The sequence below is a fragment of the Rana temporaria genome, chromosome 9 (assembly GCF_905171775.1).
Source record: "Rana temporaria chromosome 9, aRanTem1.1, whole genome shotgun sequence".
NCBI classification, from domain to species: domain Eukaryota; kingdom Metazoa; phylum Chordata; class Amphibia; order Anura; family Ranidae; genus Rana; species Rana temporaria.
Genome location: NC_053497.1, coordinates 4,080,170 through 4,107,592, shown reverse-complemented (window position 1 = coordinate 4,107,592; position 27,423 = coordinate 4,080,170). Strand labels below are relative to the sequence as shown.

Below are 27,423 nucleotides of genomic sequence, written 5' to 3'. Positions count from 1 at the left end.
ATAGACACCCTCCTAAACCTTGTAGACGGCCTTCCCATAGACACCCTCCTAAACCTTGTGGACGGCCTTCCCAGAGGAGTTGAAGGTGTTATAGCTGCAAAGGGCGGAGCCATCTCAATATTGAACCCTACGGACTAAGACTGGGATCCCATTAAAGTTCATGTGCGTGTAAAGGCCGGTGTCCCAATACTTTTGGTAATATAGGGGGTAATCCACAAAAGGGATACGCCGGCGTATCCCTGTTTCTATCTATGGAACTGATCCACAGAATCAGTTTACCATAGATAGGCAGAAGATCCGACGTGTAATTGAATTACACTGTCGGATCTTAAGGATGCAATTCTAGGCCGGCCGCTAGGTGGCGAGGCCATTGCGGCCGGCCTAGAATATGCAAATGAACACTTACGGCGTTCCACGAACGTTCCGACGGGCCCGTCGCGCTAATTCTACGTCGTTTACGTCGAGTTACGCCGCGTAAAACTAGGGCTCAGCCCTAGCTCTCTTAAGCCATGTTAAGTATGGCCGTCGTTCCCGCGTCAAAATTTAAAATCTACGTCGTTTGCGTAAGACGTTCGTGAATGGCGCTGGACGCCATTTACGTTAACGTCTAAGCAAATGACGTCGGAGCGACGTCAGTTAGCGCAATGCACGTCGGGTAAGTTACCCGACGGAGCATGCGCAGTACGTCCGGCGCGGGAGCGCGCCTAATTTAAATGGGAATCGCCCATTTGTATTAGGAACGCCTTGCGCCGGACGGAGTTAAGTTACACCGCCGCAAATTTCCAGGTAAGTGCTTTGTGGATCGGCACCTAACTTGGGAGATTTGCGGCAGTGTAACTTAACTCTGAAAAGTTAAGTTGCGCTCGGCAGCTGAGGATCAGGCCCATAGTGTATATAGAACATTTCCAATGTATTTTGGTATGTGTGTTATTGTATTGTGTTGTGTTGAAGCTCATTGTTCTGTGGAGAGAATTGATACACTTATTGTCAATATTTTTCATGGTTGTAGAATGACGAGGGTGGGATGCGCTCCCTAGTGGGAAAGTGGACCTCATTCCTCAAAGCGAGACTCGTTTGCTCTGTCATTGGTCCAGATGGGGTTGAGACATCGTTCGACCAGCTGCGTGAGTACACCCGATACTGTATATTATACCCGCCATTGTTCTCTGGTAATTTTATGTAAACGGCGCTATCACCATTTTTATATAATATGGGACAACAAGCCATGGTACATTGATTCTGCCCCTGGAGGACGTCAGTCGACGAAACGTGTAGGGAGGGGCCTTTGATGTGACGTCACCACGCGTGTACGGTTTGATGTTATGTATATGAAATGGTGCTAGTGCTGTGTGCATGAAATTATTTGTTTTTGATCGTATTTACAGTACACAGATTTTGCCTTGAAAAGGGAAAAATACAGAACAACTTTGTTTAGGTTTAAGTCAGTGGCCACTAGGGGCATTCGTCCCACTGATCACCAATGTAAGGGACATTCTTCCCACTGATCACCAATGTAAGGGACATTCTTCCTACTGATCACCAATGTAAGGGACATTCTTCTCACTGATCACCAATGTAAGGAACATTCTTCCCACTGATCACCAATGTAAGGAACATTCTTCTCACTGATCACCAATGTAAGGGACATTCTTCCCACTGATCACCAATGTAAGGATCATTCTTCCCACTGATCACCAATGTAAGGGACATTCTTCCTACTGATCACCAATGTAAGGAGCATTCTTCTCACTGATCACCAATGTAAGTGACATTCTTCCCACTGATCACCAATGTAAGGAACATTCTTCTCACTGATCACCAATGTAAGGGACATTCTTCTCACTGATCACCAATGTAAGGGACATTCTTCCCACTGATCACCAATGTAAGGGACATTCTTCCTACTGATCACCAATGTAAGGAACATTCTTCTCACTGATCACCAATGTAAGGGACATTCTTCTCACTGATCACCAATGTAAGGAGCATTCTTCTCACTGATCACCAATGTAAGTGACATTCTTCCCACTGATCACCAATGTAAGGGACATTCTTCTCACTGATCACCAATGTAAGGGACATTCTTCTCACTGATCACCAATGTAAGGAACATTCTTCCCACTGATCACCAATGTAAGGAACATTCTTTCCACTGATCACCAATGTAAGGGACATTCTTCTCACTGATCACCAATGTAAGGGACATTCTTCTCACTGATCACCAATGTAAGAGACATTCTTCTCACTGATCACCAATGTAAGGAACATTCTTCCCACTGATCACCAATGTAAGGAACATTCTTCCCACTGATCACCAATATAAGGGACATTCTTCTCACTGATCACCAATGTAAGGGACATTCTTCTCACTGATCACCAATGTAAGGAACATTCTTCCCACTGATCACCAATGTAAGGAACATTCTTCCCACTGATCACCAATATAAGGGACATTCTTCTCACTGATCACCAATGTAAGGAACATTCTTCTCACTGATCACCAATGTAAGGGACATTCTTCCCACTGATCACCAATGTAAGGAACATTCTTCTCACTGATCACCAATGTAAGGGACATTCTTCTCACTGATCACCAATGTAAGGAACATTCTTCTCACTGATCACCAATGTAAGGGACATTCTTCCCACTGATCACCAATGTAAGGAACATTCTTCTCACTGATCACCAATGTAAGGGACATTCTTCTCACTGATCACCAATGTAAGGAACATTCTTCTCACTGATCACCAATGTAAGGGACATTCTTCTCACTGATCACCAATGTAAGGAACATTCTTCTCACTGATCACCAATGTAAGGGACATTCTTCTCACTGATCACCAATGTAAGGGACATTCTTCTCACTGATCACCAATGTAAGGGACATTCTTCTCACTGATCACCAATGTAAGGGACATTCTTCTCACTGATCACCAATGTAAGGAACATTCTTCCCACTGATCACCAATGTAAGGAACATTCTTCTCACTGATCACCAATGTAAGGAACATTCTTCTCACTGATCACCAATGTAAGGAACATTCTTCCCACTGATCACCAATGTAAGGAACATTCTTCCCACTGATCACCAATGTAAGGAACATTCTTCCCACTGATCACCAATGTAAGGGACATTCTTCCCACTGATCACCAATGTAAGGAACATTCTTCCCACTGATCACCAATGTAAGGGACATTCTTCCCACTGATCACCAATGTAAGGGACATTCTTCCCACTGATCACCAATGTAAGGGACATTCTTCTCACTGATCACCAATGTAAGGAACATTCTTCCCACTGATCACCAATGTAAGGAACATTCTTCTCACTGATCACCAATGTAAGGGACATTCTTCCCACTGATCACCAATGTAAGGGACATTCTTCTCACTGATCACCAATGTAAGGAACATTCTTCACACTGATCACCAATGTAAGGAACATTCTTCCCACTGATCACCAATGTAAGGGACATTCTTCTCACTGATCACCAATGTAAGGAACATTCTTCTCACTGATCACCAATGTAAGGGACATTCTTCTCACTGATCACCAATGTAAGGAACATTCTTCTCACTGATCACCAATGTAAGGGACATTCTTCTCACTGATCACCAATGTAAGGGACATTCTTCTCACTGATCACCAATGTAAGGGACATTCTTCTCACTGATCACCAATGTAAGGGACATTCTTCTCACTGATCACCAATGTAAGGAACATTCTTCCCACTGATCACCAATGTAAGGGACATTCTTCTCACTGATCACCAATGTAAGGAACATTCTTCCCACTGATCACCAATGTAAGGGACATTCTTCCCACTGATCACCAATGTAAGGGACATTCTTCCCACTGATCACCAATGTAAGGGACATTCTTCCCACTGATCACCAATGTAAGGGACATTCTTCTCACTGATCACCAATGTAAGGAACATTCTTCCCACTGATCACCAATGTAAGGGACATTCTTCCCACTGATCACCAATGTAAGGGACATTCTTCCCACTGATCACCAATGTAAGGGACATTCTTCTCACTGATCACCAATGTAAGGAACATTCTTCCCACTGATCACCAATGTAAGGAACATTCTTCCCACTGATCACCAATGTAAGGGACATTCTTCCCACTGATCACCAATGTAAGGAACATTCTTCCCACTGATCACCAATGTAAGGGACATTCTTCCCACTGATCACCAATGTAAGGGACATTCTTCCCACTGATCACCAATGTAAGGGACATTCTTCTCACTGATCACCAATGTAAGGAACATTCTTCCCACTGATCACCAATGTAAGGAACATTCTTCTCACTGATCACCAATGTAAGGGACATTCTTCCCACTGATCACCAATGTAAGGGACATTCTTCTCACTGATCACCAATGTAAGGAACATTCTTCACACTGATCACCAATGTAAGGAACATTCTTCCCACTGATCACCAATGTAAGGGACATTCTTCTCACTGATCACCAATGTAAGGAACATTCTTCCCACTGATCACCAATGTAAGGAACATTCTTCACACTGATCACCAATGTAAGGAACATTCTTCCCACTGATCACCAATGTAAGGGACATTCTTCCCACTGATCACCAATGTAAGGGACATTCTTCTCACTGATCACCAATGTAAGGAACATTCTTCTCACTGATCACCAATGTAAGGAACATTCTTCCCACTGATCACCAATGTAAGGAACATTCTTCTCACTGATCACCAATGTAAGGGACATTCTTCCCACTGATCACCAATGTAAGGGACATTCTTCCCACTGATCACCAATGTAAGGGACATTCTTCTCACTGATCACCAATGTAAGGGACATTCTTCTCACTGATCACCAATGTAAGGAACATTCTTCTCACTGATCACCAATGTAAGGGACATTCTTCCCACTGATCACCAATGTAAGGGACATTCTTCCCACTGATCACCAATGTAAGGAACATTCTTCCCACTGATCACCAATGTAAGGGACATTCTTCTCACTGATCACCAATTTAAGGGACATTCTTCTCACTGATCACCAATGTAAGGAGCATTCTTCCCACTGATCACCAATGTAAGGGACATTCTTCCCACTGATCACCAATGTAAGGGACATTCTTCTCACTGATCACCAATGTAAGGAACATTCTTCTCACTGATCACCAATGTAAGGAACATTCTTCCCACTGATCACCAATGTAAGGAACATTCTTCTCACTGATCACCAATGTAAGGGACATTCTTCTCACTGATCACCAATGTAAGGGACATTCTTCCCACTGATCACCAATGTAAGGGACATTCTTCTCACTGATCACCAATGTAAGGGACATTCTTCTCACTGATCACCAATGTAAGGAACATTCTTCCCACTGATCACCAATGTAAGGGACATTCTTCCCACTGATCACCAATGTAAGGGACATTCTTCTCACTGATCACCAATGTAAGGAACATTCTTCTCACTGATCACCAATGTAAGGGGCATTCTTCTCACTGATCACCAATGTAAGGGACATTCTTCTCACTGATCACCAATGTAAGGGACATTCTTCTCACTGATCACCAATGTAAGGGACATTCTTCTCACTGATCACCAATGTAAGGGACATTCTTCCCACTGATCACCAATGTAAGGAACATTCTTCCCACTGATCACCAATGTAAGGAACATTCTTCTCACTGATCACCAATGTAAGGAACATTCTTCTCACTGATCACCAATGTAAGGGACATTCTTCTCACTGATCACCAATGTAAGGGACATTCTTCTCACTGATCACCAATGTAAGGAACATTCTTCCCGGTGCTGAGACGGCGGGTCGCACATCCCGGCAGTCTCTGGTTAGGACGGAGTTAATGTCCTTGGAATCTGGTGGAGGATCTCTCCCCCGGCGCAGCGTCTCTGCCTCCCCCCTGTAGGGGTGACATTGCTCGGAGGTCACAGCCGCTGTTGTCGCAGTTCAAGAAATAATTAACACAATTTGTACAATGTGTGTTTTTGCCGTGACAGCAGCCGGGTTAATAAGCGGCAGAAGCCGCCGACGAGGCGCAATGGATCGGCATGAACTTGTGTGAGAAGAAGGCTCCGAGCGTTCTGCCCGCGCCGTCTCTTCTGCTCTTTAATTGGCGGCACAGCCATGGAGAGATGCCGGCGTGAAACATGCCTGGGGGGGGGGGAAGGGGGGGGAAGGGAGGGGGCCCGAGCTGAACACGGATGAGTGACAAAGATACTTAATAAACAGCGTGAGAACAATACATGTGACATCTCCCGTTCATGCCTGAAGAAGACGCAGAGTAGAAACACGGACCCTTCATTATGAAGACCGCCAGCGGCCGATCTACCTTCATTGGCTGGGGGGTTATTTATCTATATACAGATTCCCGGGACCTACAGGGGCAAAAATAACGATTCTGGAAACCAGATACGCTTAAATTAGGCTAAGATACGAGCGGCGTAAGTCTCCTACGCCGTCGTGTCTTAGGGTGCATATTTACGCTGGCCGCTAGGTGGCGCTTCCGTCGATTTCAGCGTATAATATGCAAATGAGCTGGATACGCCGATTCAGAAACGTACGTGCGCCCGGCGAATTTTTTTACGTCGTTTGCGTAAGGCTTTTTCCGGCGTAACGTTACTCCTGCTATATGAGGCATAGCCAATGTTAAGTATGTCGTTCGCGAATAGGGCTTTGCGTAAATTACGTTCGCGTCAAAAGCATTGACTATTTGCGACGTGATTAGGAGCGTACGCACTGGGATACGTTCACGGATGGCGCATGCGCCGTTCGTGAGAAACGTCATTTACGTGGGGTCATGTTTTATTTCCATAAAACACGCCCACCTCTTGACAATTTGAATTCGGCGCGCTTACGCCGGCAGATTCACGCTACGCCGCCGCAACTTACGGAGCAAGTGCTTTGTGAATACTGCACTTGCCTCTCTAAATTGCGACGGCGTAGCGTAAATAATATACGCTACGCCCGCACAAACTTACGTCCCCCTACCTGAATCTAGCCCATAGTGTATAATAGTATATATGGAGTATATAGATAGTGTATATAGTATATATGGGATATATAGAGAGTGTATATAGTATATATGGAGTGTATAGATAGTGTATATAGAGAGTGTATATAGTATATATGGAGTATATAGAGAGTGTATATAGTATATATGGAGTATATAGAGTGTGTATATAGTATATATGGGGTGTATATATGTGGAGTATATAGATAGTGTATGTATGGGGTGTAGAGAGGGGCCCGGATTCAGAAAGAATCGCGTATCTTTAGGCGGGCGTAGCGCATCTCATATGCGCTACGCCGCCGTAACTTATTCAGGCGAGTAGTGTATTCAGAAAGAAGTTGCGCCCGAAGTTACGGCGGTGTAGCGTATATGGGCCGGCGTAAGCCCGCCTAATTCAAAGTAGGCTGGTAGGGGGCGTGTTGTATGGTAATGAATCGTGACCCCACGTAAATAACATACATAACGAACGGCGCATGCGCGCACATGCTCAGTATCACGTCAAATTTTCTCCGTAAATTACGCCGGCTAAATGCTTAGTCGACGTAAACGTAACCTGCGCCCATCCCCATTCACGGACGACTTACGCAAACAACGTAAAATACGACGCTGTTCCGACGTCCATACCTAACATGACTTACCCCTGCTTTATGAGTGGTAAAGTTACGCCGGTCCGACGCCTTACGTAAACAGCGTATATTAATACGCCGGGCGCAAGTACGTTCTTGAATCGGCGTATCTAGCTCATTTGCATATTCGCCACGGAAATATACGGAAGCGCCCCTATCAGCCAGAGTAAATATGCACCCCAAGATACGGCGGCATAGGAGACTTGTGCCGGCCGTATCTTGGCAACCGTGAGGCGTATCTGATTCCATGAATCAGGCGCGAAGATACGACGGCGCACATTCGGACTTACGACGGCGTACGTGGAGATACGCTGCTGTAAGCCCTTTGTGAATCCGGGCCAGAGTGTATCTAGTATATATGGAGTATATAGAGAGTTAGCTAGGGGTTCCTCCAGAGTTTGCTAGGGGATCTTCTAGAGTTTGCTAGAGGTTCCCCCAGAGTTTGCTAGGGGTTCCCCCAGAGTTTGCTAGGGGTTCCCCCAAAGTTTGCTAGAGGTTTCCCCAGAGTTTTCTAGGGGTTCCTCCAGAGTTTTCTAGGGGTTCCTCCAGAGTTTGCTAGGGGTTCCTCCAGAGTTTGCTAGGGGTTCCTCCAGCGTTTGCTAGGGGTTCCTCCAGAGTTTGCTAGGGGTTCCTCCAGAGTTTGCTAGGGGTTCCTCCAGAGTTTGCTAGGGCTTCCTCCAGAGATTGCTAGGGGTTCCTCCAGAGATTGCTAGGGGTTCCTCCAGAGATTGCTAGGGGTTCCTCCAGAGATTGCTAGGGGTTCCTCCAGAGATTGCTAGGGGTTCCTCCAGAGTTTGCTAGGGCTTCCTCCAGAGTTTGCTAGGGCTTCCTCCAGAGTTTGCTAGGGCTTCCTCCAGAGTTTGCTAGGGCTTCCTCCAGAGTTTGCTAGGGCTTCCTCCAGAGTTTGCTAGGGCTTCCTCCAGAGTTTGCTAGGGCTTCCTCCAGAGTTTGCTAGGGCTTCCTCCAGAGTTTGCTAGGGCTTCCTCCAGAGTTTGCTAGGGCTTCCTCCAGAGTTTGCTAGGGCTTCCTCCAGAGTTTGCTAGGGCTTCCTCCAGAGTTTGCTAGGGCTTCCTCCAGAGTTTGCTAGGGCTTCCTCCAGAGTTTGCTAGGGCTTCCTCCAGAGTTTGCTAGGGCTTCCTCCAGAGTTTGCTAGGGCTTCCTCCAGAGTTTGCTAGGGCTTCCTCCAGAGTTTGCTAGGGCTTCCTCCAGAGTTTGCTAGGGCTTCCTCCAGAGTTTGCTAGGGCTTCCTCCAGCATTAGCTAGGGCTTCCTCCAGCGTTTGCTAGGGGTTCCTCCAGCGTTAGCTAGGGGTTCCTCCAGAGTTTGGCACCAACACCACTCACTGACTACCTGTACAACGAAGTCCACTTCTCGTTGACCACCAATAGGGTGAGGTTAATGTGCTTTAATCATTTTTATCAGGGGTTCCCTGAGAACTGAATATTGTTTCAAGGATCCCTTCATGTTACAAGGTAGTTTTTTACATTCATAAAATATGTTAAATCCGCACATATTATACGGGAGGATTGTTGTGGAGATGAACGGCCTGGCGGCCTGGCGTCATTGGTCTCCCGCTGATTTTCTGTTGAGGAAAAATCTGGGCAACAACTTAATCTCCCTTTCCTCCAGTTTTAATACAATAAACCCGCCGGCTTAATCGGCTAAATAGCTTCCTCTTTGATTAGCGGGTGACTCATCCACTTCAATTGATATCATTACCCACTTCACCCCGCCGGTCCAGATATGCCCTTTGTAGCTGTTTATTAGGCCCATATTGAGGGCTTAGAGAGAGTGAGAGGACGGCATTGAACCCCCTCCTCGTCTATTCTCTCGGTGGAGTCCTTGGATGTTCGGTGGTATAGAGAGATCAGGGAGGGGCGGGGAGAAGGGAGGCTTATTTCATGCTTTACAAATGTTTCTCAATTAAAAAAAAAAAAAAAAGCACCGGCCCCCCCCGCCGGCACCACTTGAGTCGCCGCATGCTTTGGCTCCGTTTCCGAGCTCTCGTGCGGCTTTGTTCATTTACTGTTCCGGCGAGTTAGAGAGAAAAGTTCATGATTAGTTCATAGCGATGCGAGTTTCTTCCCGCCGAGAGGGACTCCTTCAAAGTGAAATAAATTGAATTGCTTTTCCCCGCGATCGCAATGGTGCTCGCATGTCGGCCTGCCAGACGGAACGCGCTGAAGAACTTCTTTTTCATTCGATTCATAAAGAATTTTAAAGCAGAGGTTGCTGGCGAGCTCGTCATAGGAAATACTCTGACCATCTCTTGTAGAACATCCATCTTCTGACCATCTCTTGTAGAACATCTCCAGTCTTCATGGAACCCCGCTCAAAATAATGACATCTACGATTAGTGATCCTTTAGGGTAATCAGGAAGTTGTAGATATGTTGTGACTGGATCAAGTGGCGTTGGCCCTGGAACTACGCAGGCATCATCAAAGGGGAGGTCAAGGATCCTCTGGAGGAACCCTAGGGTTCTACAGGACCCTGGTAGAAACCATACCTCCCAACCATCTGACATGGGGATGACAGGCACATTTAAGCACAGAGGCCGGGAATCAGATACATTGGGCCGGATTCAGAAAGATGAGCGCATCTTTCTTCCGGCGTAACGTATCTCCGATACGTTACGCCGCTGTAACTTTGGGCGCAAGTTCTGTATTCAGAAAGAACTTGCGCCCCTAGTTACGGCGGCGTAACGTATGTGTGGCGGCGTAAGCCCACCTAATTCAAATGGGGATGTTGGGGGCGTGTTTTATTTAAATTTCGCTTGACCCCGCGTTTTTGACGTTTTTTTTTAACGCCGCATGCGCCGTCCATAAAATATCCCAGTGTGCATTGCTCCAAAGTACGCCGCAAGGACGTATTGGATTTGACGTGAACGTAAATGACGTACAGCCCTATTCGCGAATGACTTACGCAAACGACGTAAAATTTCAAAACTCGGCGCGGGAACGATGGCCATACTTAACATTAGCTACGCCTCATATAGCAGGGGTAACTATACGGCGAAAAAAGCCTAACGTAAACGACGTAAAAAAAATGCGCCGGCGGGACGTACGTTTCTGAATCGGCGTAAATACCTAATTTGCATATTACTTGCGTAACTATACGGAAGCGCCACCTAGCGGCCAGCGTGAATATGCAGCCTAAGATACGACGGTGTAAGACACTTACACCTGTCGGATCTTAGGGATATCTATGCGTAACTGATTCTCTGAATCAGGCGCATAGATACGACGGCCCGCACTCAGAGATACGACGGCGTATCTGAATCTGGCCCATTGGCGTATCTTTGAGCGGGCGTAGCGCATCTCACATGCGCTACGCCGACGTAACGTAGAGAGGCAAGTACTGTATTCACAAAGCACTTGCTCCCATATGTACGCCGGCGTAACGTAAATGGGCCGGCGTAAGCCCGCGTAATTCAAAGTAGCAAGGCAGTGGGCGTGTTGTATTATAATGAAGCGTGACCCCATGTAAATGCCTGGCCGAACGGACGGCGCATGCTCAGAATCACGTCGCAAATACTCCCTAAGATACGTCGGCTCAATGCTTTCGACGTGACCGTAACTTACGCCCAGCCCCATTCACGTACGACTTACGCAAACGACGTAAAATACGATGCTGTTCCGACGTTTCCGACGTCCATACCTTAACATGACTTACCCCTGCTTTATGAGGGGTAAACTTACGCCGGACGTACGCCTTACGTAAACGGCGTAGCTTAATGCGACGGGCGCAAGTACGTTCGTGAATCGGCGTATCTAGGTCATTTGCATATTCGACACGTAAATCTACGGAAGCGCCCCTTGCGGCCAGCGTAAATATGCACCCAAGATACGACGGCGTAGGAGACTTACGTCGGTCGTATCTTGGCAAATTTCAGGCCTATCTAGTTTTAAGAATACGCGTATAGATACGACGGCGCACATTTGGACTTACGACGGCGTATCTGGAGATACGCCATTGTAAGTCCTTTCTGAATCCCGGCCAGAATATTTAGGCAAAGGACACACCCCTTGCCCCACCCCCGATGGTATAAACCAAGCACGAAGGTCCTCAAGATGATCATTTAAACCCCATGGGACATATCAAATGAACCAATACCGTCATCTAAAGCAGCCTTTCTCGATCTTTTCGCCCCAGAGGAACCCCTGAAATTACTTTCATGTTTCATGAAACCCCTCTAAAAATAATAGCTACGGCTCGTGATACTTTAGGGTGATCAGGAAGTTATAGATATAATTTATTAATTTATCTACAACGTATTGATCACCCTAAAGTATCACAGGCCGTAGATATCATTATTCATATTCATAAAACAATAAAGAACAAAGGGAATTTATTGAATGTGACATCCAGGGCAGATCGTTTTTTTTAACATCACTGATCAAATAATTGTAGTCAGGGTAGAAGTAACCCCTTTCATTGGTGGTCAGTGGAGAAGCGACTTCCTGCTTTGGTGGTCAGTGTAGAGGCAACCCCTTACTTGGTGGTCAGTGTAGAAGTGACACTTTACATTAATGGTCATTAGAGAAGTGACACCTTACGTTAGTGGTCAATGGAGAAATGACCCCCTAAATTGGTGACCATTGGAAAAGTGACACCTTACATTGGTGGTCAGTAGAGTAGTGACCCCTTACATTGGTGGTCAGTAGAGTAGTGACCCCTTACATTGGTGGCCAGTAGAGTAGCGACCCCTTACATTGGTGGCCAGTAGAGTAGTGACCCCTTACATTGGTGGTCAGTAGAGTAGTGACCCCTTACATTGGTGGTCAGTAGAGTAGTGACCCCTTACATTGGTGGTCAGTAGAGTAGTGACCCCTTACATTGGTGGTCAGTAGAGTAGTGACCGACCCCTTACATTGGTGGCCAGTAGAGTAGTGACCCCTTACATTGGTGGCCAGTAGAGTAGTGACCCCTTACATTGGTGGTCAGCAGAGTAGTGACCTCTTACATTGGTGGTAAGTGGAGAAGTGACCCCTTACATTGGTCAATGGAGTAGTAATCCCTTACGTTTGTGGCCAGTAGAGTATTGACCCCTTACATTGGTAGCCAGTAGAGTAGTGATCCCTTACATTGGTAGCCAGTAGAGTAGTGATCCCTTACATTGGTGGTCAGTAGAGAAGTGACCCCTTACATTGGTGTCCAGTGGAGAAGTGACCTCTTACATTGGTCAATGGAGTAGTGACCCCTTACCTTGGTGGTCAGTGGAGTAGTGACCCCTTACATTGGTGGTCAGTAAAGTAGTGAAGTGACCCCTTACATTGGTGGTCAGTAGAGTCGTGACCCATTACATTGGCAGTCAGTTGAGAAGTGACCTCTTACATTGGTGGCCATTGGAGAAGTGACCTCTTACATTGGTGGCCAGTGGACCACATGACCATATTAGGTCAATGATGTCACGGGCATTCCCACCCCTTTTTGTACGTAAAGCTGCGGGGTGGGGAATCCCGCAGACTGAGCAATGCAGCTGTATGAGATTTACTTGTGGCCTGTTCTGTCTTCTGACAATATGATCTCCAGCATGCTGATCAATGTTCCCTCTTTTGTACAGGTGACATTTTTATCCAGCAGACTCAGGACAAGCAGAACCCTCTCATCTATGGAGTATTCACTACGCTGGGGTGAGATGACATCTCCATGTACCTTTCTCTGTTGTCCTCCCCTCAGTTCCTTGTGTGGATGTCCTTCTTACATAATTGTCCTGTTCTATACCGTCCCTGGGGCCCAACCTGTGGCCCCTTGGCACTTGGGTCCCGTGAAAAAAGAAGCATGTGTGCTTGCTAGGGCGTTCATATCATCTTACTATTTTCTGTGCTGTCCATCCCATTCCTTTTATATGTTTTTTTTTCCCCCTCTGATATTTCATAATGGATCTTGCTGTGACACAGGAGGGCGCTAGGGAGCACAAAAACTATTTCATATCCCAGTCTCTGACCTTCTCCTGTACCACATCTCTAGTCTTTGACCATCTCCTGTACCACATCTCTAGTCTCTGACCTTCTCCTGTACCACATCTCTAGTCTTTGACCATCTCCTGTACCACATCTCTAGTCTCTGACCTTCTCCTGTACCACATCTCTAGTCTCTGACCTTCTCCTGTACCACATCTCTAGTCTCTGACCTTCTCCTGTACCACATCTCTAGTCTCTGACCATCTCCTGTACCACATCTCTAGTCTCTGACCTTCTCCTGTACCACATCTCTAGTCTCTAACCTTCTCCTGTACCACATCTCTAGTCTCTGACCTTCTCCTGTACCACATCTCTAGTCTCTGACCATCTCCTGTACCACATCTCTAGTCTCTGACCTTCTCCTGTACCACATCTCTAGTCTCTGACCTTCTCCTGTACCACATCTCTAGTCTCTGACCTTCTCCTGTACCACATCTCTAGTCTCTGACCTTCTCCTGTACCACATCACTAGTCTCTGACCTTCTCCTGTACCACATCTCTGGTCTCTGACCTTCTCCTGTACCACATCTCTAGTCTCTGACCTTCTCCTGTACCACATCTCTAGTCTCTGACCATCTCCTGTACCACATCTCTAGTCTCTGACCTTCTCCTGTACCACATCTCTAGTCTCTGACCATCTCCTGTACCACATCTCTAGTCTCTGACCTTCTCCTGTACCACATCTCTAGTCTCTGACCTTCTCCTGTACCACATCTCTAGTCTCTGACCTTCTCCTGTACCACATCTCTAGTCTCTGACCATCTCCTGTACCACATCTCTAGTCTCTGACCTTCTCCTGTACCACATCTCTAGTCTCTGACCTTCTCCTGTACCACATCTCTAGTCTCTGACCATCTCCTGTACCACATCTCTAGTCTCTGACCTTCTCCTGTACCACATCTCTAGTCTCTGACCTTCTCCTGTACCACATCTCTAGTCTCTGACCTTCTCCTGTACCACATCTCTAGTCTCTGACCATCTCCTGTACCACATCTCTAGTCTCTGACCTTCTCCTGTACCACATCTCTAGTCTCTGACCTTCTCCTGTACCACATCTCTAGTCTCTGACCTTCTCCTGTACCACATCACTAGTCTCTGACCTTCTCCTGTACCACATCTCTGGTCTCTGACCTTCTCCTGTACCACATCTCTAGTCTCTGACCTTCTCCTGTACCACATCTCTAGTCTCTGACCATCTCCTGTACCACATCTCTAGTCTCTGACCTTCTCCTGTACCACATCTCTAGTCTCTGACCATCTCCTGTACCACATCTCTAGTCTCTGACCTTCTCCTGTACCACATCTCTAGTCTCTGACCTTCTCCTGTACCACATCTCTAGTCTCTGACCTTCTCCTGTACCACATCTCTAGTCTCTGACCTTCTCCTCTACCACATCTCTAGTCTCTGACCTTATCCTGTACCACATCTTTAGTCTCTGACCATCTCCTGTACCACATCTCTAGTTTCTGACCATCTCCTGTAGAACATCCCTAGTCTTTGACCGTCTCCTGGAAAACATCACCAGTCTCTGACCATCTCCTGTAGAGCATCCCCAGTCTCTGACCATCTCCTATAGAACATCCCCTTACTCTGACCATCTCCTGTAGAACATCCCCAGTCTCTGACCACCTTCTGTAGAACATTCCCAGTCTCTGACAATTTCCTGTAGCATTACTGCAGTCTCTGGCCTTCTCCTGCAGTGCTCCTGGCCGGTGCACCCCTTTGGTGATGTCACTAGCCATGCTTGAGACGCCCCTAGATTGGCCCTGCATATGGCTGTCTGTATGTCTGTACCCCTCAGTGTGTCACTGTTTTTTTTTTGTCATGTGGCGTTGGCCGGTTGTCCCTAATGTAGCTGTCTCTGTGTGTGTCTCTTAGTTCCGTGTTCCGGGGCTCTGCCGTCTGTGTGTACTCTCTTGCTGACGTCCGTGCTGTGTTTAATGGGCCATTCGCACACAAGGAGGGACATGGGTTCCAGATGACGGCCTATACAGGGAAAACGCCTTACCCCCGGCCTGGAGCGGTGAGACACGCCACCTGCTGGCAGTCTGAGTGTCAGAGTGATGCAAGGGTCACAATTCTGTTGTTTTGGTTTTAAAAATTGGATTTCATAGGGAGGAGTTTGGGGGGGGGGGCGGGGCAGTAAGAACACAAAGCATCATTTGATTTTTTAGTTTAGTTTTGAATAGAACAGATAAGAGTTAAAACTCCCATCAGGGGAAATTTTCCTTCCTCTATCCAAAATGAGAAAAAAATTGTTTTGCCTATAGTTCTACTTTAAATGAAGGTGGTCTCTTAGCTTGTATATACAGATAAACGAAAGCCGGTGTTCCGCCAGAATTCGCAACCCATCAGATTAGGTAACGGAAGTGACGTTCCGTCAGCTGCGCATGCGTTCCACCGCTACCAGGTTTGCTAATGTGACAGAACACCTGCAGTGAGAAGAAGGCAGTGGGCATCTTACTACACCCAGCTACGTCTTGCATTTCAGCGAATTTAAGCAATACAGTGAGTGCATACAAATAAATATAGTCCTTTGATATCTGTGATGCTGTTTTGATGTTTCATTTTGAAAGCCTAAAGGTTTAGCCCTGTGCAGTGCGGGGTGTACCAACATGGCCTCCGCCACCTTCCTACTGCTGGGTGTACCAACATGGCCTCTGCCACCTTCCTACTGCTGGGTATACCAACATGGCCTCTGCCACCTTCCTACTGCTGGGTGTACCAACATGGCCTCTGCCACCTTCCTACTGCTGGGTATACCAACATGGCCTCCACCACCTTCCTACTGCTTGGTGTACCAACATGGCCTCCGCCACCTTCCTACTGCTGGGTGTACCAACATGGCCTCCGCTACCTTCCAACTGCTGGGTGTACCAACATGGCATCTGCCACCTTCCTGCTGCTGGGTGTACCAACATGGCCTCCGCCACCTTCCTATTGCTGGGTGTACCAACATGGCCTCCGCCACCTTCCTATTGCTGGGTGTACCAACATGGCCTCCGCCACCTTCCTACTGCAGGGTGTACCAACATGGCCTCCGCCACCTTCCAACTGCTGGGTGTACCAACATGGCCTCCGCCACCTTCCTACTGCTGGATGTACCAACATGGCCTCCGCCACCTTCCTACTGCTGGGTGTACCAACATGGCCTCTGCCACCTTCCTACTGCTGGGTGTACCAACATGGCCTCCGCTACCTTTCTACTGCTAGGTGTACAAACATGGCCTCCGCCACCTTCCTATTGCTGGGTGTACCAACATGGCCTCCGCCACCTTCCTACTGCTAGGTGTACAAACATGGCCTCCACCACCTTCCTACTGCTGGGTGTACCAACATGGCCTCCGCCACCTTCCTATTGCTGGGTGTACCAACATGGCCTCTGCCACCTTCCTACTACTGGGTGTACCAGCATGGCCTCCACCACCTTCCTACTGCTGGGTGTACCAACATGGCCTCCTCCACCTTCCTACTGCTGGGTGTACCAACATGGCCTCCGCCACCTTCCTTTTGCTGGATGTACTAACATGGCCTCCGCCACCTTCCTATTGCTGGGTGTACCAACATGGCCTCCGCCACCTTCCTATTGCTGGGTGTACCAACATGTCCTCCGCCACCTTCCTACTGCTGGGTGTACCAACATGGCCTCCGCCACCTTCCTACTGCTAGGTGTACCAACATGGCCTCCGCCACCTTCCTACTGCTGGGTGTACCAACATGGCCTCCGCTACCTTCCTACTGCTGGGTGTACCAACATGGCCTCTGCCACCTTCCTACTGCTGGGTGTACCAACATGGCCTCCGCCGCCTTCCTACTGCTGGGTGTACCAACATGGCCTCCGCCGCCTTCCTACTTCTGGGTGTACACACATGGCCTCCGCCACCTTCCTACTGCAGGGTGTACCAACATGGCCTCTGCCACCTTCCTACTGCTGGGTGTACCAACATGGCCTCCACCACCTTCCTACTGCTGGGTGTACCAACATGGCCTCCGCCACCTTCCTACTGCTGGGTGTACCAACATGGCCTCTGCCACCTTCCTACTGCTGGGTGTACCAACATGGCCTCCGCCGCCTTCCTACTGCTGGGTGTACCAACATGGCCTCTGCCACCTTCCTACTGCTGGGTGTACCAACATGGCCTCTGCCACCTTCCTACTGCTGGGTGTACCAACATGGCCTCTGCCACCTTCCTACTGCTGGGTGTACCAACATGGCCTCTGCCACCTTCCTACTGCTGGGTGTACCAACATGGCCTCTGCCACCTTCCTACTGCTGGGTGTACCAACATGGCCTCCGCCGCCTTCCTACTTCTGGGTGTACACACATGGCCTCCGCCACCTTCCTACTGCAGGGTGTACCAACATGGCCTCTGCCACCTTCCTACTGCTGGGTGTACCAACATGGCCTCTGCCACCTTCCTACTGCTGGGTGTACCAACATGGCCTCCGCTACCTTCCAACTGCTGGGTGTACCAACATGGCCTCCGCTACCTTCTTACTGCTGGGTGTACCAACATGGCCTCCGCCACCTTCCTACTGCTGGCATCCAGCTTCTTTCAAAATGTAATATCAAAACAGCATCACAGATGTCAATGTACTATATTTATTTATAAACGCTCATTTTATTGCTAAAATGACTCTGAAACCTGGTATGCGTTGGAGCGCATGCGCAGCTGACGGAACACCACTTCCGTTACCTTTTCTGATGGGTCGCCGATTCTGACGGAACACCGGCAGCTTGATCTTCTGCAATGAATAAATGTATTAATCCAGGTGTGGTACGGAATAATACAGGGCCTTACGCGTTTCGGTCTCTTAGCTATAAATATAATATCTTGGTAACCTAAGATAAAGATTTTCTATATTTGTTATCTTTTATTATTATTATTATTATTATTATTATTATTATTATAATTTTTTTAGATAAATTAAGCTTTTACTAACCATTCCAGATAAATAAAGCAATTAACACCTAACGAGGGTTTGAATTCCTTCCCTACGCTACTCAAAACAAATACAAAAATAATAATAATAAATACACTTTTTGTTAATTTTTCATGATGAAAAAACATGGCTGCTTGCTTTTAAATCAAGGTGGCCTTTTAGCTATAAATATAATTTTCAGATTCAAAATACGTAATTAAACACTTATATAAATGATTATATTCTTATAATATTTTGGTAACACATAATAGTATTAATCTGGGATCGTTTAGAAGCTTGGGGTATCTAAAAAAAAATCAAATCTAGAAAAAAAAAATTTTTTTTCTAACAAAATATTATGTTTATAACCAACAGACCACGTTCATTTAAAAGTATACGGTTACATTTTCAGAAAACCACGATTATGAAAAAATTGGACTATATTCTATATTATATTACATATTATATTAATATATTCTATTAAACTTTTTATATTATATTATTATATCATATATATTATTACATATTATATTATATTTTTATTATATTATTATATTTTTATTATATTATTATATATTATATTTATATAATATTATCATATATCATATGTTATATTATTATTTATTATATTATTATTATTATATATCATATATTATATTATATTATATTGTTATATATTCTATTAATTTTATATTAATATTATTATATATTCTATTATATTAATATTATTATATATTCTATTATATTAATATTATTATATATTCTATTATATTTATATTATTATATTATATTTTCATTATATTATTATATATCATATATTATCTTCTATATTATTATATATTATATTTATATTATATTCTTATATTTTATATTATTTTATATCATATATTATTATATATTCTATTATATTTATATTATTATATATTATATTATAGTCTGTATCTGAAACAAAAGGAAATCTTTAAATAAACACGTTCTCAGATCTTCCCGGTATTTGTCCGGGAGGAAAGTATTTCAGTCCTTGAAAATAATATCGAATGAAATTCATGAACTGAGTCTTCCGGAGTTTTGATACAAGGACTCCATTCATGTAATTCTTTAATATAAATTTCAAGGACTTTACTTGCTGCATGCTTCAGGCTGCTTTGGTGTTCCTATGGACTTGTATGAAGAGAAAATGCAAACAAAGGTTCCCAGGCCCAGGACTTTGTAGTGTTGGGAGTGTCTTCTTCAGTGAGCGCCTTGTCCTTCCTCATTGGACTTGCCCTGTGTCTTCCAGTGCGCCGGTGGCTTCTCGGTGGCCAGCATTCGCTCCAGTCGGCATTTCGGCGAGGACGTGCTGAGGTTTGTGCGGACACACCCGCTCATGTACACTTCGGTGTACCCCGTGAACCGCAAACCCCTCCTCCTCCTTTCAGACGTCTCCTACACCTTCACCAGTATCGCTGTGGACGTCGTGCCGGCCTCCGATGGGGAGTACACCGTTCTCTTTCTGGGCACAGGTGAGAGGGGGGCTCATCGTCATTCGACTTACAAATGGTGTCACCGGGGTGTATGGTGGGCTTGACGCCTTGTCTCCTCCTGTTATCAGATCGCGGGACGGTCCAGAAGGTGATGATCCTACCCAAAGGTCCCGAGGAGACGGAAGGTGTCACTCTGGAGGAGGTCGAAGTGTTCCGGGTAAGTTGCTTTTTTTTTTTTTGTGAGAACTTTATTTACCAAAGTGTCTGAAAGAAAAACGATTTATAGCGCCCCCATCAGAATTAAATATAATCTGTTATTCTAAAGAACAAGTGCAGTCCTGGAATGGGAGAAACGCCGCCGCTCAACAACTCGGCCCGAAAGGGGAGTCAACAAGAACTCCACCCAAGCCACCCCCCTGAAGCATTTTGCCATGCCCACAGGGCTTAATTAGCCTTGTGGGCTGGGCAAAATACATCAGGGGTTTGGCCTGGGCGGAGCCAGGCTAAAGTCTTCTTGTTGATTCCCCTTTATTCTGAAGAACAAGAGCAGTCCTGGAAAGGAACGAAACACGGTTGTTCACCAACCCGGCCCAAAAGGGGAATAAACAAGAACTCTACCTAAAGCCATCTCCCTGATGCATTTTGCTTCGCCCACAGGGCTTAATGAGCCTTGTGGGTGGGGCAAAATACATGAGGGGTTTAGCCTGGGCGGAGCCAAGCTAAAGCCTTCTTCTTGATTTCCCTTTATTCTGAAGAACAAGCGCAGTCCTGGAAAGGACGAAACACCGCTGTTCACCAACCCGGCCCAAAGGGGGAATCAACAAGAACTCTACCTAAAGCCATCTCCCTGATGCATTTTGCCACGCCGACGGGCTTAATGAGCCTCGTGGGTGGGGCAAAATACATCAGGGGTTTGGCCTGGGTGGAGCCAGGCTAAAGTCTTCTTCTTGATTCCCCTTTATTCTGAAGAACAAGAGCAGTCCTGGAAAGGGAGAAACGCCGCCGCTCACCAACCCGACCCGAAAGGGGAATCAACAAGAACTCTACCTAAAGCCATCTCCCTGGTGCATTTTGCCACACCCACAGGGCTTAATGAGCCTTGTGGGCGGGGCAAATACATCAGGGGTTTGGCCTGGGCGGAGCCAGGCTAAAGTCTTCTTGTTGATTCCCCTTTATTCTGAAGAACAAGAGCAGTCCTGGAAAGGGAGAAACGCCGCCGCTCACCAACCCGGCCCGAAAGGGGAATCAACAAGAACTCTACCTAAAGCCATCTCCCTGATGCATTTTGCCACGCCCACAGGGCTTAATGAGCCTCGTGGGTGGGGCAAAATACATTAGGGGTTTGGCCTGGGCGGAGCCAGGCTAAAGCCATCTTCTTGATTCCCCTTTATTTTGAAGAACAAGTGCAGTCTTGGAAAGGGAGAAACGCCGCCGCAAACCAACCCGCCCCGAAAGGGGAATTAACAAGAACTCTACCTAAAGCCATCTCCCTGATGCATTTTGCCACACCCACAGGGCTTAATAAGCCGTGTGGGCGGGGAAAATACATCAGGGGTTTGGCCTGGGTGGAGCCAGGCTAAATTCTTCTTGTTGATTCCCCTTTCCCCTTTATTCTGAAGAACAAGTGCAGTCCTGGAAAGGGAGAAACGCCGCCGCAAACCAACCCGGCCCGAAAAGGGGAATCGGCAAGAAGGCTTTAGCCTGACTCCACCCAAGCACCCTCCCCGATGCATTTTGCCACTCCCACAGGGCTTAATGGGCCTTGTGGGCGGGGCAAAATACATCAGGGGTATGACCTGGGTGGAGTTGTGATGGATTAGGTAAAATGCCCATTTTCTATGCATCTTTTTCTATAGTCTATATTTTTTCTTGTATATAAACTGCTTTTATATTCCTTGCTCAAAATGGCCCCTATTGTAGCACCCACTCCCATCGAATGAAGAATGTGAAAACAAAACATGGCGCCTCCGACCAGGACTACGCCCGAATTGATGATGCCCAGATCCTGGAGGAAGTTCACTTTACATGGACACAACCAATCAGAAACTACTAATACCTAGATATCATTATGCTAATGATACGTATGCTCACCGCCTTGGTAGCTTACCTATAAACCCCCCCCCCCCATATTTTCGAGACCAATAAAGAGTATCATCAACCTGAGCACAGTCTCCGTGGGATTTTTATTATAGGTTTAATCAGGACGAGGGCAGATACTCATATGATTCGTCTGTTCCAAAATAGCTGGCGCCCCACGTTGGGCGCCAGCTGTTTTGGATCAGACGATTGGTCTGATCCAAAACAGCGTCAGGCTAAAGCCTTCTTGTTGATTCCCCTTTCGGGCCGGATTGGTGTGCGGCGGGTGTTTCTCCCTTTTCAGTATAAGCCACAGAGCCGATGGACGAGCTTCTTGGCCGCCTGCACCCTCGGGTAGGAGTCACCGGAGTTGATTGTCTGGAGTGGCACCCCCCACGTTTCCTAGGGCTGCTTTCAAATATCAAGCAAACAACTCATCCTCCTCATGTGTGATATTCCTGTAGGTATCTATAGGCTTTGTGTGGAACTCGTCTGCTATTGATATTGGATATCCATGCCCTGTGTACCTGCCAAGAACCCCTAAAATAACTGGGCGATTGTGCCCATCAATTGCAGGCTCACTGTGCCCATGAAACACAGCGACTGTGCCCATGAAACGCCGCCACTGTGCATTTGAGGGGGCAAACTGGCGGCATTTGAGGGGCAAAGTGGCTGCATTTGAGAGGGCAAAGTGCCATCATTTGTGGGGGGGGGGCCATCAAACGCAGCCACTGTGCCCTGAAACGCAGCCACTGTGCCCTGAAACGCAGCCACTGTGCCCTGAAACGCAGCCACTGTGCCCATGAAACGCAGCCACTGTGCCCATGAAACGCAGCCACTGTGCCCATGAAATGCAGCCACTGTGCCATCAAATGCAGCCACTGTGCCCATGAAACGCAGCCACTGTATCAAATACTGCTACTGTGCCATCAAATGCAGCCACTGTGTCATCAAACACAGCCACTTTGCCCATCAAACGCAGCCACTTTGCCCATCAAACGCAGCCACTGTGCCCATGAAATGCAGCCAATGTGCCATCAAACGCCGCCACTGTGCCCATTAATCGCAGCCACTTTGCCCATCAAACGTTGCCACTGTGCCCCTCGTCTGCCCGGCACAAACTGGCTGCATTTGATGGGGCAAACTGGTGGCATTTGAGGGGGCAAACTGTCGGCATTTGAGGGGCAAAGTGGCTGCATTTGAGAGGGCAAAGTTGCTGCATTTGAGGGGGCAAACTGGCGGCATTTGAGGGGCAAAGTGGCTGCATTTGAGAGGGCAAAGTGCCATCATTTGTGGGGGGGGGCAAACTGGCGGCATTTGAGGGGGCAAACTGTCGGCATTTGAGGGGCAAAGTGGCTGCATTTGAGAGGGCAAAGTTGCTGCATTTGAGGGGGCAAACTGGCGGCATTTGAGGGGCAAAGTGGCTGCATTTGAGAGGGCAAAGTGCCATCATTTGTGGGGGGGGCAAACTGGCGGCATTTGATGGATTTGATGGGGCAAACTGGCGGCAATTGAGGGGGCAAACTGGCGGCAATTGAGGGGGCAAACTGGCTGTATTTGTGGGGGCAAACTGGCTGCATTTGATGGAAAAACTGGCATCATTTGAGGGGGCAAAGTGGCTGTATTTGATGGGGAAACTGGCATCATTTAATGGAGCAAACTGGCAGCATTTAATGGGGCAAACTGGCTGCGTTTGATGGCACAGTGGCGACAATTGATGGGCACAGTGGCTGCGTTTTATGGCACAGTGGCGACAATTGATGGGCACAGTGGCTGCGTTTGATGGGCACATTGAGGCTGCAATTGATGTTTGTTTTTTTTCAGTTTGTTTGCGCCCCCCCCAAAAATGTTGAGCACCAGCCCCCACTGGTTTAGAGGACCTGACAGAACAAGCCTGCAATTGGGTAGACATTGTAAATCACAGGACCTCTTACTTCAGACCAGGGCCAGACCCAGGGGTTGGCAAAATAAGTCGCCTTGGGTATGGGGGGTGCAGAAAAGGAGGACCTGCAACCTATGCTGCTTAAATAGCAGCTAATGGGGGGAGGGGGGGATGTTAAATTTTGCCATGGAGAGCCTTTACAATGGTTAACGGTAAGGCTGGGATTTACTCCGAAGCTTCCAACTCTACTTTGGGGACTCGTTTCCCAACAACAAATACTCAAGTAACACATTAACCCAACAAAAAGGTTTCTCTGTTGACCCCTAGGTCAGATTATTTCATTACCTGGCAGCCTTGGGACCGCCCATTCGGGGGTCCCTCTGTCTTAGAGGCTCATTCCCTGTTTGAGGACAATGTCATCCCCGGAAGTGTCGGCCCCATCATGACAGATTTATGACCCCTGCGGGGAATTAAGACTTTACTGCCCTGATGGCAGCCCCCGTGTCTGGAGGTGAACCCTGGGAGGTCCGGGGGCCTGTGAAAGTTCATCCCTAACGCTTGTTGGCTGGAAGTGTGAAGTATTGATACTCCATGCAAGTTCATTATGGAAGAATGGCTCAGGACGTGTAATAGGATTGTCTATAGAGGGCGCTAGGGGGACGTTTTCATAGACGGCCCTCCAACTTTGGGTTCTAGATCTCAGCTGTACACCTCTTCTGATTGCACATCATTTGCCGTTTTGTTTCTTATATTTCATTGTATCTCACGCAGGTTCCGTCTCCTGTTAAAAATATCAGGATATCGTCTAAGAGGGTAAGTGCCGTGCTGTTACTGTCGTGATTGGTGCATTGACTGGGAGTTGGGCGTGTCAAAGAACAATGCAATGATCCTCTATTATAATGAAGCCGGCTACTCGGTAACATTCATTGCATCAAATCTTTATTGGCTACATGACAGGATACAGTATTAACACCCTAACGCGTTTCAGCCGAAGCCTTACTCATAGCATAAGTAAGGTTTTGGACGAAACGCGTTTGTGTGCTCATTATATTAGAGCAGTGGTCTCCAAACTGCGGGCTCTGCTATTTTATTCACTGATACCAATGATGGGGCACATCTCCTCCCACTGACACCAATGATGGGGCACATCTCCTCCCACTGACACCAATGATGGGGCACATCTCCTCCCACTGACACCAATGATGGGGCACATCTCCTCCCACTGACACCAATGATGGGGCACATCTCCTCCCACTGACACCAATGATGGGGCACATCTCCTCCCACTGACACCAATGATGGGGCACATCTCCTCCCACTGACACCAATGATGGGGCACATCTCCTCCCACTGACACCAATGATAAAGCACATTTCCTCCCACTGACACCAATGATAAAGCACATTTCCTCCCACTGACCTCAACAATAGGGCCCAATGACACCAACGATGGGGCACATTTTCTCCCACTGACAACAATCATAGGGCACATTTCTTTCCACTGACACCAACAATAGGGCCCAATGACCCCAACAATAGGGCCCAATGACCCCATCAATAGGGCCCAATGACCCCATCAATAGGGCCCAATGACTCCAACAATAGGGCCCAATGACTCCAACAATAGGGCCCAATGACTCCAACAATAGGGCCCAATGACTCCAACGATGGGGCCCAATGACACCAACAATGGGGCATATTTCCTCCCACTGACACCAACGATAGGGCACATTTCCTCTCAATGTGACCCCAACAATGGTGCCCAATGACACCAATGATGGGGCACATTTCCGCCCACTGACATCAATGTTGGGGCACATTTCCTCCCACTGACCCCAACAATAGGGCCCAATGACACCAATGATGAGGCACATTTCCTCCCACTGACCCCAACAATAGGGCCCAATGACACCAATGATGAGGCACATTTCCTCCCACTGACCCCAACAATAGGGCCCAATGACACCAATGATGAGGCACATTTCCTCCCACTGACCCCAACAATAGGGCCCAATGACACCAATGATGAGGCACATTTCCTCCCACTGACCCCAACAATAGGGCCCAATGACACCAACGATGGGGCACATTTCCTCCCACTGACCCCAACAATAGGGCCCAATGACACCAATGGTGGGGCACATTTCCTCCCACTGACCCCAACAATAGGGCCCAATGACACCAATGATGGGGCACATTTCCTCCCACTGACACCAATGATAGGGGGATTGTTTACTCCTACTGACGCTGGGACATGTTGTACTCTTAATGGCCCCCCCTAGAGTCTGAAGGACAAAAAACTGGCCCTTGGTTTAGAAAGTTTGGAGACCCCCTGCATTAGGGTGACCACATTTCCAAACTACCATGGTGGCCATTGGAGAAGTGACCCCTTACGTTAGTGGTTAGTGGAGAAATGATCCCCTACTTTGGTGGCCATTGAAGAAGTGACCCCTTTATGTTAGTGGTCAGTGGAGAAATGATCCCCTACATTGGTGGCCTTTGGAGAAGTGACTCCTTATGTTGGTGGCCAATGGAGAAGGGACTTTCTACATTGGTGGCCATTGGGGAGGTGACCCCTTACGCTGGTGGTCAGTAAAGTGACCCCCTACATTGGAGAAGTGACCCCTTATGTTGGTGGTCAGTGGAGACATGATCCCCTACATTGCTGGTCATTTGAGAAGTGACCCCTTATGTTGGTGGCCAATGGAGAAGTGACCCCCCTATTGGTGGCTATTGGAGAAATTACCCCTTAAAAATTACCCCTTATGTTGGTGGTCAGTGGAGAAATGATCCCCTACATTGCTGGTCAGTGGAGAAGTGACCCCTTATGTTGGTGGTCAGTGGAGAAGTGACCCCTTATGTTGGTGGTCATTGGAGAAGTGATCCCCTACATTGATGGCCATTGGAGAAGTGACCCCTTATATTGGTGAAGTGATCCCCTACATTGATGGTCATTGGAGACGTGACCCCTTATATTGGTGAAGTGATCCCCTACATTGATGGTCATTGGAGAAGTGACCCCTTATATTGGTGAAGTGATCCCCTACATTGGTGGCCATTGGAGAAGTGACCCCTTATATTGGTGAAGTGATCCCCTACATTGGTGGCCATTGGAGAAGTGACCCCTTATATTGGTGAAGTGATCGCCTACATTGGTGGCCATTGGAGAAGTGACCACTAATATTGGTGAAGTGATCCCCTACATTGGTGGCCATTGGAGAAGTGACCCCTTATATTGGTGAAGTGATCCCCTACATTGGTGGCCATTGGAGAAGTGACCACTAATATTGGTGAAGTGATCCCCTACATTGGTGGCCATTGGAGAAGTGATCCCTTATGTTGGTGGTGAAGTGATCCTCTACATTGGTGGCCATTGGAGAAGTGATCCCTTATATTGGTGAAGTGATCCCCTACTTTGGTGGCCATTGGTGAAGTGACCCCCTACATTGGTGAAGTGATC

At 47.2% G+C, this 27,423-nt stretch overlaps 1 protein-coding gene across 5 annotated transcripts in view; it reads left to right on the top strand.

Moving 5' to 3' along the window:
- LOC120913030 (semaphorin-3F-like) overlaps positions 1-27,423 on the top strand; it is a 185,424-nt gene that overhangs the window by 144,128 nt on the left and 13,873 nt on the right. For all 5 annotated transcript variants that reach the window (XM_040322700.1, XM_040322702.1, XM_040322699.1 and 2 more), the window contains exons 9-14: positions 1,010-1,124; positions 13,220-13,289; positions 15,499-15,643; positions 19,823-20,045; positions 20,135-20,223; positions 24,736-24,777. In XM_040322700.1, coding sequence (XP_040178634.1) covers positions 1,010-1,124; positions 13,220-13,289; positions 15,499-15,643; positions 19,823-20,045; positions 20,135-20,223; positions 24,736-24,777 — 684 coding nt within the window. The remainder of the gene's footprint in view (positions 1-1,009; positions 1,125-13,219; positions 13,290-15,498; positions 15,644-19,822; positions 20,046-20,134; positions 20,224-24,735; positions 24,778-27,423) is intronic.